Here is a 13268-nt window from a genome sequence, read left to right as displayed (position 1 = left end):
TGGCGTCCCACGCAGGGACCTGACTGTGACTGTGACTTTCCGGGCTGTGCAGTGCCTTCTGACGCCAGCCCCCCATATCCGGCGGGTCAAAATGGCCATTATCAGCAACATGACGAGAGCCCTACTATCAGACCAGGAGTGATGTGTCCTCCTGCCCAAGGGCGCAACAGAGGCGGTATATCCTCAGTCACACTAAGGGAAGTCCGATCTACATACTTCCTCGTGACGCAAGACAGACGGGTGTCGACATGTCTTGAATCTGATGGGACCCAACAGGGTTATGAAGTTCATGCCAGTCTACTGGGCCGAACACGGCAATGTGCTGGAGCGGCAAGTGGTGCGCTCCGCTCTACAGCACACATTCTCATACTTTCGGGCAACACCTCGACTGTGTATCATGTGAGGCATCGGGCAGGGCCACGCTTGCTTGGCTGCTGTAGGGGTCTATGGACCCCCTGACTTGGGCAGCCCCCCCGCCCGACCAGCCTATAGGCAAGTTGTCTGAGTGGAGAGCGGGACTACATGGTAGGCTCTCTCTCCCATCGAAAGCTTCCATGAGGGGAGCGGTACCCCAGCCAATGGTGGTGAACACTAATCAGAGGCTACTTCGGCAGAGCGGAGGTGGACCTCCTCACCCTGGACCTCGCTAACCTCTCTGGCTCTCCCTAACGGAGACACCCAGCCCACCAGGTCAGGACGCAATGGCCCGATGGTTTCATAGAACCTGAACGCCACAAATGGCTGTCAGCCTGCAGGACTTCGTAGGCTTCCTGCCACATAGCCAGTATGAACGGAACGACCTGCATCATTCCTGACACACAGGGCCCTAAGTAGACCACCGCCCACAGGGCACTATCCTCTTAAATGCGCACTGCTAGAGGCACTGCATATGCCTTGTCACTGCCTCTGATACGACCAGCGCCTCAGAGTTACTTAAGAGGGTCACACCATACTGCTGGTTGCCCCCCTCCAGCCAAAAAGTACTTGGTCTCCTCTGCTGAACAGACCTAGTCGGAGGACGCCATGGTGTCTCCCCGACAGAGGTCTCCCCAACTGGGAGGCGGTCGGATATGGCATTCAAATGCTCAACGCCCCCAACTGTGCGTTTGGCCACTGGCGGCCCTGAACCGCTGCCGAGCAGCTGTGTGGAACCAGCCAGGCATGCCACCCTGAATTCAAGGGTGACATCCATGACATCCATCAGGCTACTGTATGATAACCGATGGAACCTATTTCCAACTGAGGTCAGAGCAAAGACCTAGTGCGCTGCTCTGCCTACCTTTCTGGAGTTCCGCAGTCCCTCCTAGACAAGGGCCGATCTCCTACTCTAAAAGCATAAGTAGGGGCAATATCATGCCGATATGCTAGAATCAATATCGCTGTAACGAAGCGTGTCCGTGAGCGGCACGTCCTGTCTGTCAGTGACTTGCGTCTGAAGCAAAGCTCAGACGACCTGAGTGTCTCTGTGGCCGAACAGTGTTCCTCCTGAGGGTGCGGTCACATACACACCTCAACCAGCCTATACGGCTAGCACAGTCTTACCCTCCACCAGGAGAGTGGATTGACGAGCGGGAACTATGGCGCCCAGTGTGGGCCCGGAGAGCCGCTGGTTAGACCTGCCAAATGCATTCGGCGGTCAGAATGACTGTTCCATTGTGACGATGGCCCTTTCAGAGGTGGCGCTCTCTCCAGACAGCGCCCGCCCCACACTATTGTGGATGCCATCAACCACGTTTACGTGGCGAGTGATCGTACCTTACCATTTGGTGTGAGGTGCCACTCTTACGGGAACGTCCCCACGTCATGGGCTGCCCCGAGGGAAGTACCCCTGGAATATATCTGTGCCGCTGCCTCATGGGCATCACAGCGGGTTGTCTATGTTCCTCTGGGTGAGTGCTGCCACTCCCCATCCGCTAGACGCGGTCCTCTTACGAGAGTCCTCCGAGACTACTCCTTATGGTTTGGGATAGGGATTCCTCGTGACTTGGCTGGTATAAGTCATTCAGTGCTTAAAGCACCGCCTCTGGCGGTCAGCAGGGACGAAATAGAACGATAGTTACGTATGTAACTACGGTTCTATGAGTCCTGAATGACCGCCAGAGGCACTCTTGTCACTCAGAATCCTCGTGTTCGCGCGAGAAAATTCTGTAGAGACTGATCCCCTGCAGACTACCGGAAGATATAGACTACTTCGGGTCATCACGGGGTCAAATTTGACATTGTTTGTATACAATACTCGACGACGCATGCGCGAAGGATGTCTTTCAGTGCTTAAAGCACCGCCTCTGGCGGTCATTCAGGACTCATAGAACCGTAGTTACATACGTAACTATCGTTATAAATTGGGCCTCAATGTTGAAACTGCGCAACTAAAAAGCGAAGATTAGCCTATTTCAATGTCATTGTTACTAGCATAAATTAATCAGGATGGGTCATGGATAACGGCCTAATCTGATGAGTACATCGTGTAAACTAACTTCTACATTACATTCTCGGTTTGTCTCTCTCCATTAAACACATTAAATTTTTAGGAAAATATACACTCAACTATTGAGCACAGTAAGACACACTAGCCAGAATGGAAGACAAGTACCTACTGTATCTGGGGAGGAGTGATACAAATCATCAGCCTATGGCATAACATAATGGTTTTCCAAAGGCCAATGTGTACTGAAGCAAAACGGAATCATTCCCTGGTTTGGTGCAGATTATCTTTGAGATGACCATTCATATAAAAAATCATTATATAATCCAGAAGAATGTGCTTGGACGTACAGAGAGGATTAATAGGTGTACTTGACAAAACAATCGCACTTGAAGTTGTCTTTGTGTCAATACAGTAAAGACACACAAGACATCCCTAAATTAAATTGATTTACAGTAGTGATTATCAATTGAGGTTAACTTGTAACATAATAAACTGTCCACCATTAACTGTCACTGTCAATAACACAATTCCATTGATTGTTTGTGTACAGGGCTAGAAATATACTCAGTAATATGCTGTGTAAATGTATCCATTCAGTAATTCAGAGAACGTACAAATGTAACTTTCATTCAAGGATTTCATTTTACTGTGTATATCAAATATAATTCTCATCAACAGTCAACAGGACTTACCCTGTACGATGCAGGCTCCCAGGTAGTCAACAGTCAACAGAACTTACCCTGTACGGTGCAGGCTCCCAGGTAGTCAACAGTCAACAGAACTTACCCTGTACGGTGCAGGCTCCCAGGTAGTCAACAGTCAACAGAACTTACCCTGTACGGTGCAGGTCCCAGGTAGTCAACAGTCAACAGAACTTACCCTGTACGGTGCAGGCTCCCAGGTAGTCAGCAGCAGTCAACAGAACTTACCCTGTACGGTGCAGGCTCCCAGGTAGTCAACAGTCAACAGAACTTACCCTGTACGGTGCAGGCTCCCAGGTAGTCAGCAGCAGTCAACAGAACTTACCCTGTACGATGCAGGCTCTCAGGTAGTCAACAGAACTTACCCTGTACGATGCAGGCTCCCAGGTAGTCAACAGTCAACAGAACTTACCCTGTACGGTGCAGGCTCCCAGGTAGTCAACAGTCAACAGAACTTACCTTGTACGGTGCAGGCTCCCAGGTAGTCAACAGTCAACAGAACTTACCTTGTACGGTGCAGGCTCCCAGGTAGTCAACAGTCAACAGAACTTACCCTGTACGATGCAGGCTCCCAGGTAGGCAGCTTCAGCAAAAGGACAGAGGAGACGACCATGGTAGATGTCTCTCTTCAACTGGAGGTACAAGAGATACCTACAAACACGCACGCAGGTAGAGAAGAGAAGAGAAGAGAAGAGAAGAGAAGAGAAGAGAAGAGAAGAGAAGAGAAGAGAAGAGAAGAGAAGAGAAGAGAAGAGAAGAGAAGAGAAGAGAAGAGAAGAGAAGAGAAGAGAAGAGAAGAGAATTGTTGTGATATATATATATTTTTTTACAAGATACAAGATTTGTGGTCTGACAGTGTTACAGATTCTCTGAGGAGCCTTTTGGCTTTCATGGTAATAACGTAAGATACAGTATGTACTGTTTTCCTGAGCTCAGAAGGAGCATTTCAGGTCACATGATGAGCTGTGTGTATTGCTCATGTACTACATGCACTACATTGTAGTAAATAAAAAATAAAAAATTGTCAAATAATTTAAAAGAAAATCAGTATAATGAGCCTTCAGGCAACCGTACATGCCATAACATAACCTAACAATTGTAACAGGATTGGTGGCATTATGTCATCATGATTGCATTGAATATGGCATACTCAATATTTCCTCTGTAAAATGATCCCTCCAGGTTACAGCTAAATCCATAACAACCTTAATGGTATCACAGAGTGACACAGACACGACTCTGTAGGACATTTCCTGTGGAAGAAATAATCTAACTATATATCTAAAGTGGTCACTATCATCAATCAAGAGAAAAATGGCAGCATTATATCGCGTTATATACAGTATTATATACAGTATTTCAGGTATAACAGGCAGCGGACGTGTTTCGGCTCTATGCCTACATCGCATTCCTTCTGGTCTCATCAATCACACAACAAGCTGGGTCCGGTTGCTATGGTGATTTGTGAAACAAGGTATGCATTACTATGGAGACTATCTACGTTACCACAGCGACCAGTAGTTGCCATGACAACCTGTCCCATGGAGGCCAAGTGTACGCATGCTAATGGTTCTCATGTTGCAAAGGAGATGTGGAGACACAATTGAAGCTGAAACTGGAGACATGTGTTACCATGGATATCCATGAGAAAAGCACTTTTGTTGGAGAGTGAGGGAGGGGGGGGGGGCTGTTCCAGACGAAAACTGAGTCAGCTTACACACCACGGGTTCTCAACGTTGGGTGAGTTCCTACAGGGGGTCTAAATGGATACTTACTGTACTGTAACTCTGAGAGTGCAGAATGGACACTCTCAGAGTTAAATTAACACTGATTTTAGAATCGCCAGAACATATTTTCTTAATGGGCGTGGCTAGCGATTCAGGGCTGGAGCCAGGCTAAATATCTTCCACACATGAGGCAAACATTTAATATACCAGAAACTTTTTCAGAAAGCGTTTTCAGAAAGTGAGAACAGGGTTTTTACACACATCCACAGAGCGCGACACAAAAACACAGAGACGTGCATTCAAGGATCACCAACGGACTCAATGATTAAACTTGGTGATGACTAAGTTGTGACTAAAGCACGGAGCAGAGGGAAATCATTAAAGATTGAATGAAGTGAAGAGCCCGCTGCTGTTATGAAATGACAGCCTGGGGTCTAACTGGGATTAGCCATCACAGTCAAATCCTAATTTGTCTTGAGTGTACGAATCTACACCCAAGGGTGCATATGGTTACATCTGTACAATCTCAGAGTTGAATTGACACTCAGGATTTTACTGTGACATGACATCCTACAACAAACCAGGGAAATGCGGTGCTGCATGTGCATAATTGAGCCTTGTGGTTTATCCCCTTTCACTTGGTAGTGTGTCTATTCCTTTGAAGGCCATGAATTAAATACAATCAGTCTCATCACTTATGGTACTAATTCAAAAGTTATGCTTCTATCAATAATTGACCAAGAAACAAGTTTAGACCACAAACTGGCACCTTGTCAGATAGTTAGAAATCTAATTGATGAAGTTTCATGACCTTGTGTTGTTGTTCAATACACTGTGATAAGAGTGTATTGAGTCATTAGAGACAGAGGGACATAGGCAAACAACCTCGTTACAGTAGTTCAACGATCACTTTGCAACTCCTCACATGTTCTGTCCTGATTTCCTAGATCACACTTATGACCTTCAGGAGGTGTGTGGGCCAGTTTTGCATATTTTTGGTCATTCTGAGCTATGTTTAGCCCCACAAGTGGTTTGGCGCCACTGGTCGTTCAGTCAGTTCATCGGCCCCTTTCATCCCAAAAAGACATATTTCAAAAACTACTGGCTGGATTGCCATGGTGACATGCTGTGCAGTGTGCATCTTCATGTGTCTCAGTAGGACAGAGTCATTTGGTGTCCAAGATTTGGGCTCTTAAAAAGTGGTCTACAATGGGAATCAGGGGTAAAACAAGATTGCAGCTCCTAAACATGTACTAGTACCCACTTTCTAACAAAATGGCAGAATCCAGGAAACTGACGTCACAGAATTTCATTGGCTAACAACCCTCTCTGACCTAAACTCTAACCACACCAGACCTACAGCTAAACCTAAACTTGATCATTTCTAGCCTAATATCTGATGAAAACCACTTACCTACAGGAAACATAACCATATGTAAAGCACAACAAATAATCGATCAAGGTCGGCACGCTCAACCCTGATGATCTTTTGTGAAATGCAATGTGGGCATGATACTATTAAGACACTATTAAAAATAAACATTCTACACACAACACACAACTATTTAATATTTAACAACTATAAAAGTTTACTTGAGTAACCTTTTAATTGCAGACTTTTACTTGTAGTACTTTTTCCACCACTGGTATTGAGTCTAAAATCAAATGTTCTGTGATAAAAGAACACCAGACAATGTTAATCTGTAGATGCATCAGTCATCACATTTTGCTGTTCAAGGCATCTATATAGTATATACACATTCAACTTTAGAAGTTTAATGGATTTGATTTTGAATGCAACTCAGAAACATCCATTCTCAGCTTATAAACATCTGTGCTCCATTCACTCTGAAGTCGATACAACCACTAGCCTAATGGTGCTCTCAGAGGAGTTGTTAATGGACAACGCAGGGACAGGAAGTGCATAAGATAAGCCAACAACAAGAGGAGACAGAATTGCAAGGATGGAAACAGAAATGAAAAGTCAGCCTAGAAAGTTGGACAGACCAATGGGAGGGAGACCTCAAGGAAGGGCAGAACATGATGGAGATGAAAGCATGACAGTGAAAACGCTATGGCCTATGGCCCTATGCTATGGAGTGGAAATGGAAGACTGGGGTGGAAGGAAAGAAAGACAGAATCATATTGGGGAAAAGGCACCTTTCTTTTTTTTTTTTATAATTTTTATCCCACGATTTTGTAACCCATTTTTCACCCCTGTGTCAATTATCTAATGTGATCCTGGGCTCTACACACCCTCCGCCAACCTGGGGAGAGCAACGGACTTGAACTCATGCTTCCTTCATGCCTGAGTGTCCAAGTTGCTCCTTTACACCTGACAGGGGGGAGTTTCCCTGGTTGGACGTAGCGCGTGGAAGGAACACGTTATTCCAACCAGTTCCTTTCCCCTCCATCAGGCGCCCCGGCTGGCCAGGGGGAGGCAGTTTAGAGACCAGGATTACTGCATGTTTTTGTGAGGGTACCTACCCTAGGGGACACGGGGAGAACATGCAAACTCCACACAGAAAGGCCCTTTCGCCAACACCGCCTCAGGTATGGGCACTGATGACGCGGAGGAGGAAACACGCCGCCAGCACCCACAGCGCCCCGAGCGGGAATCGAACCCAGGACCTTCTAGCTGTGAGGCGACAGCACTACCAACTGTGCCACCGTGCCCCGAAAAGGCACCTTTCTAAAGGAGAGATGAAAAAGAAGACAAGGAAAGGAGGAGAGGAGAGATTGGGTGCAGGAGTGCACAAAGTAAATTTCAGAAAGAGGAGGGAAAGATAAGATGGCATGGGATGAAAAAAGGGAGGGATGAAAGATGCAGCAATCATGAGAAGATGGGGAGAGGCAGAAAGGCAAGGCAAAGTAGAGAGAGGGAGGGAGACGAACAGAAGGTAGGGAGGGAGGAGACGACACTAGGGATGAAGTGATGGGAGAGAGGGAGGAGAGGTAAGGAAAAGGTCTGATAGAGTGAAGAACAGGGGATAGAATGGAGGATGGAGGAGTTGAGAAAGAGAGTCCCTTGATAAAACTAGAAGTAACTAGAACTCTGTCGAGTGCCTACTTGCTTGTTTGCGCACTAGTAGGCCATAAATTTGGGCACTTTTGGGCACCGCTTAACGGCAGATCAGGGGTTTTGTCGGCCAGCGCCAAAAATGCTCCCCGACAGCATAATCGGAGCAAATACCGGGCAGTGTGTATGAGCCATAACGTGTTGACTACACTACACTACACTAATAAGGACACATAATAATAACTAATAACCCATCCGTTACTACATGTGGAGTCAACTCCTGCAATTTCCTTCTTCCCATAGTGCGCGGCAACGTAACTCTGGGATACCTTACCTTGAATGGTTGGAGTAGAGAGGGAGAGAAAGATGGAGAGAGAAGGAAGTACACAGTCAAAGCTACAATAATTTTACTTTTACTGCGTAGATGTACAGTATGACTGTCCACTAGCAAAGCAGTTAAACGAACAGAAGAAACAGGCACATCAGTGCCTACTAGTATTGGAATCAGGCTTTATTTATACTTTGTTGTGTGCTGAAAATAGCTACTATACTGCTAACAACGCATCGTTGATCTGCTATTTTCTCTGCACAGCACCAGAACGCAGCTAAGTATAAATCAGGCTTCAACACTGTCAACAGTCTCTCTTTCTCTGTCTACTTCATGATGAATGTAAAAAGTCTTTCCATTTACCCGCTGCATGTATTTTTACGACTGCATAATCTCACCTGATCTGCGTCATACAGCACCATATTTCATGGCAATTGTTATGGCGCTGTTGGCTTCATTGACCCATTGTTATCCCTCATTTTGTTTTATTACCATACTACAGTACTAATGGAGCCTCTACAGCGGTGCCCGTTGGGCCCTGGCCTACTTGGAACGATGCAAGTTGGAAATGAATGCCCCACGCAGATATTATGTCTGTGTTTCTTTTATGCCCATATATGAAGTTCTTTGTAAGGCATGCCCAAATGTGAAGTCTATGTCAGAACAGGCCAGCTCCATATATGGACACTGGACAGGGATCCTGTCCAGACCCGGGCGGAGGCCTTTTTGGGGTAGTTCTGGACAACTATGGGTCCGACCGACTCGACACCGGGCACTGCACCCCCTGTGGTGGGGTGTCAAATTTGAGGTCGGCGGGGCGAACGGTTCTTGAGTTACGTGGATTACACACAGACAGAGACTTGGTGCATTTATAGACAGAAGATACTATTATGCATCATTGTCAGTGCAAAACACACACACACACACTGTGTGCTTGTCCGTGTGTGTGTGTCCAACTGTCCATCCGTCCAGTTGTTACTGTAACAGCTAATATCCGTCACCATTGGCCCGATTGACATGAAACTGTGCACACACACAGAACCTCTGCCCCAACTTTTTCAGATCAGCCTTTTATAGCACCAACCAGGAGGCAGACTTTTGCAAAACCATTCTTTTTATATTACTATTACAGATTTTGTCCAAAAATCACGCAAATCGGTAAACATTATCTCTAGTCATGTGATCAAGACAGATTTGTCTGATTCGTAATATTCCATCTTGATTGGCGAATTCTGAACATTTCTGGCCCACAATAACCTACAGTACCTGACTAGGTGGAGACCTGTGCTTTTTCTAGTTTATCTATCACTATACTACACACGGAATTGGTGAGTTTAACAGCATTAACCAATCACAGTATCATCAGACTTTTACCTGGTCAGCTCTTCCTTGATCTTCATTGGCTCGTTAGGGTAGAACTTGACCCGGAAGCACATGGTGTAGGGCTGTTGGGCTGTGGAGTGCACGCACGCACACGCGCACACACACACACACACACACACACAAACGCACGCACGCACGCACGCACGCACGCACACACACACACACACACACACACACACACACACACACACACACACACACACACACACACACACACACACACACACACACACACACACACACACACACACACACACACACACACACACACACACACACACAAACAGTCAGTAAGCTCTGGCTTGGATCAATGTTAAGAGAGAGACTGAAAAATGAAAATCCTTGTATGAGAAGAGAGCTCACACATGACATCGCACAGACACACACAACTAAATCCCATATATTTATTTTATTTATTTAGAGTAGCCAATTATTTGTACCCTTTTTCAGTGAGCTGGATGCAATCCTACCTGGAGGGGAGAGAACAGATGGTGGAGGTGAACGGAACACTCCCGGTCTCCCCCCCTCCCAGTGAGCTGTGGCGATCCGCAAGGAAGCATACTAGGGCCTTTACTGTTCCTAATATATGTATGTATGTATAAATGTATAATATATGTATATGTATATAACGACATGACATCAGCTTGTGACTGCAACTTGTCTCGGACAGGAACAAACTGCAGGTTGAAAAGACCCTCATCTCTGAACTCGGTAGAATCTGCACCTGCCTCGCTGATAACAAACTATCCTTACACCTGGGAAAAACTGAATCCAATCTCTTCGGATCAAATAGTAATCTCAGCAAGGCAGATGGCTTCTTGGTTATAGTGGGTGACAATATTATCACACGAAAAGATGAAATTAGTAATTACCTACCTAGGTTTCCATCCTGGAGGCTAATCTATCCGGTGATAAAATGGCCACCAACGTAATCAAAAAAGTCAACCAAAGATCAAGATTCCTTTAAAGCAGGGTTCCCAATAGACGGCCCCTCTATTGGGGGGGTCCCAGATATAAATGGCATTAAATGGGGGTCAGTAGCCTGTGCATGTCAAACTGGGCATCCTTTTCAAATGGGGCTGAAAATGAATTTTCAGGGCAAGACCTCGACCTTGCGCATGCAGACTCGGCCCCCAGCCTGGTACCCTAGGGCCTAGTCAAAATATGGCCCTTGAGGAAAATTAATTGGGGAACCCTGCTTTACAGGATCTCCTCACTGGTCAACAAAAACACCTTGAAGACCCTAACAGGAGCCCTCGTACAAGGTTTCTTCGACTATGCATGCACCTCTTGGTACCACAGCACCTCAAAGGCCCTTAAAACAAGGCTCCAGACCTCCCAAAACAAACTGGTCAGGCTCCTACTTGGCCTCACCCGCCGAACTCACCTCACCCTGCCCACTTTGACAGGCTGGAATGGCTTAGGGTCGACGACAGAGTACAGCATCTTGCAATGGGTCTGGTCCACAAAATTCGATACACCACCAAGATACCAATGTACCTGTCTAAATACTTCCTTAATGTTAACGAAGTCCACACCCACAACACCAGAGGGAGTGCAACAAACCATGTACAACCCAGATTCGGCACAAACAAGGGACTAAATTATTTTCGCTCCTAAAAAACGTGGAACACCCTACCAACAGTCATTAAGACATGCAAATCCCTTGACTCCTTCAAAACCGCTCTCAAAGGGCACCTACGGACGACTGCAATTCGTAACTGGCCCCCGTAAAATCGGAATCCCCACCCCCCCCACCCCTTTCCCCCCTCATTGTATATGTTTATTTTCCCTTTTTACCTCCTTTATGATGAATTCCTGTTCTGTTCTCTGGCTATATAGAAGTATCTATTTGTACGTCTCTAAATGTTTTGATCACGAGTGTCAACAACAGAGTGTGGAGGGGTGTTGTCCAGGGGTTTTCTTTTTTTTTTACTGCTAGGTGTGTTTTGTTTGTTTGTTTTTTCTTGTCTTTTTCTTTTGTGTAAGTCATGTGGATTTTGTATGCTTTATTTAAAATCATTAAAAAAACTTTGATGACAATTTTTTTTTTTTTTTGATGAATTGAACCAGGTGGACCCTCTTGTAAACAAGTGTAATGCTTTATTGGGTTGTCCACTCACAGTTAACAGTCTTTGTATTGAGTTGTGCTTGAAATGTACTGTAATTCTGCAAACTGTTAATAAATATTTCAATCAATCAATCAAACCCTCCCCTGCGTGGGGTAACAAAGACGTGCATTTATGCAGCAGCATAATGTAAAGATGAAATGTAGCGCAGAAACTCTCTAACCTCCCAACGCAGGCTGGACTGTATTATGGTGTGGATGGTGCAATGTCATCACAGCAATCAAAACTCAAAAGCAAGACAAGAAAGGATTTGCGTCCTTTGTTCTCCTCAAGTTAACTTGGGGAGGCACAGATGCTCAGATGACTGAATTAATGCCCTTTGAATGTGTGGATGAAATATATCATATCTTTACAAAAGGTCTGGACTTGGTTGCATATGAAATTAACATTTTCTTATTTGCAAGAAGCTAAAGCTAACTTTATGTTTTGAATAGCAGCAATATAAAGTGCAGTGCACTAAGAAAAGTGATTGTGACCACAATGATTATGAAGTTTGTAAACACTTTGCGAGCAGAACAGATGTAGAAAGCCAATTGTCAACACATGTTTTGTACTACCTCATTTCACTTTCACCCATATCAGCCTAAATTACAGATCAATATGTGAGCAAAGCCATAGACTAATTAGACTACAGTAAGTACCATGAAGACGCCTGAGGGCGAGAAGCGACCTCGCCCTTTAGGGAGCGGTCATGCACGAATGCACGCAGGCACGTGCATGCATCTGCCTGGGTGACAGACAGCAGATTGCTGGGCAAGCGCTGGCGCTATGGATTGGGGGTCAGATCAACCTATATACCTGGGGGACAGCAGACTCCCCGGACACAATTTAAACTTCAGTAGCGGTGTGATATTTATCATATTTTACTAGTGAGATAGTTAGTGTGTTCTACTAGTACAGGTGTATACAAAAAAATCAACACATTTGTAAGCTGGCTTACAACAGTTGACTAAAGTTTTGAGACCAGCAACTAAAAAGCGGTTATATGCCGGTTATAATGTGTGCGCACCCTGGCACCAGTGATGGTTGTAAACAAGAAATCTGCCTATGAAATTATTTGAAATGACGGATACAAGAAGTGGTGGAAGCCAAATCTGGGCTGTGGCAAATACATTATGTGACAGGATAGCAACCATGCAGCTGTTTCATCAAATTAATCAAGGTTAAACAACTGCATCGCTTATTTCTCACCTAAAATGTAAAAAAATGGTTTTTGACTGTAGGTGAAATAGAGATATTTTCCAAACAAGCAGCTATTTCTCTGCAACGTGGCTAGTTTATTGTTAAGCAATTGCACAGCAATTCTCCACTTCATTGTTAAGTCAAACAAGGACAGACTACATCCCATAGCCTGGAGGGACAATTCTTCTGAAAATGGCTAGATCGCTGTTAGGCCAACTGCCTATCGTCTGGCAACAGTACACGGTATGCAGCTACAGAACACTACAGTACTAAGTGAGGTGAAAGCTACCCTCCCGCTGCCAAAAGAACTAGAGCTGCTTACTTCCGCAGGCTTGAGGAGGATATTTTTGAGCGCATTTAAGGGAAAAGGG

At 45.4% G+C, this 13268-nt stretch overlaps 1 protein-coding gene across 1 annotated transcript in view; it reads right to left on the bottom strand.

Moving 5' to 3' along the window:
* The window catches only part of frmd3 (FERM domain containing 3), a 72084-nt gene that overhangs the window by 36939 nt on the left and 21877 nt on the right, over positions 1–13268 (bottom strand). Inside the window, exons 5-6 of the mRNA XM_083784479.1 lie at positions 9578–9656; positions 3683–3780 (exon numbers count right to left, since the gene is read on the bottom strand). Of these exons, the coding sequence (XP_083640605.1) occupies positions 3683–3780; positions 9578–9656 (177 nt within the window). The remainder of the gene's footprint in view (positions 1–3682; positions 3781–9577; positions 9657–13268) is intronic.

Source organism: Protomyctophum parallelum (assembly GCF_964188405.1).
Source record: "Protomyctophum parallelum genome assembly, chromosome: 15".
NCBI lineage: Eukaryota > Metazoa > Chordata > Actinopteri > Myctophiformes > Myctophidae > Protomyctophum > Protomyctophum parallelum.
This window is presented reverse-complemented; position numbering and strand designations above follow the sequence as displayed.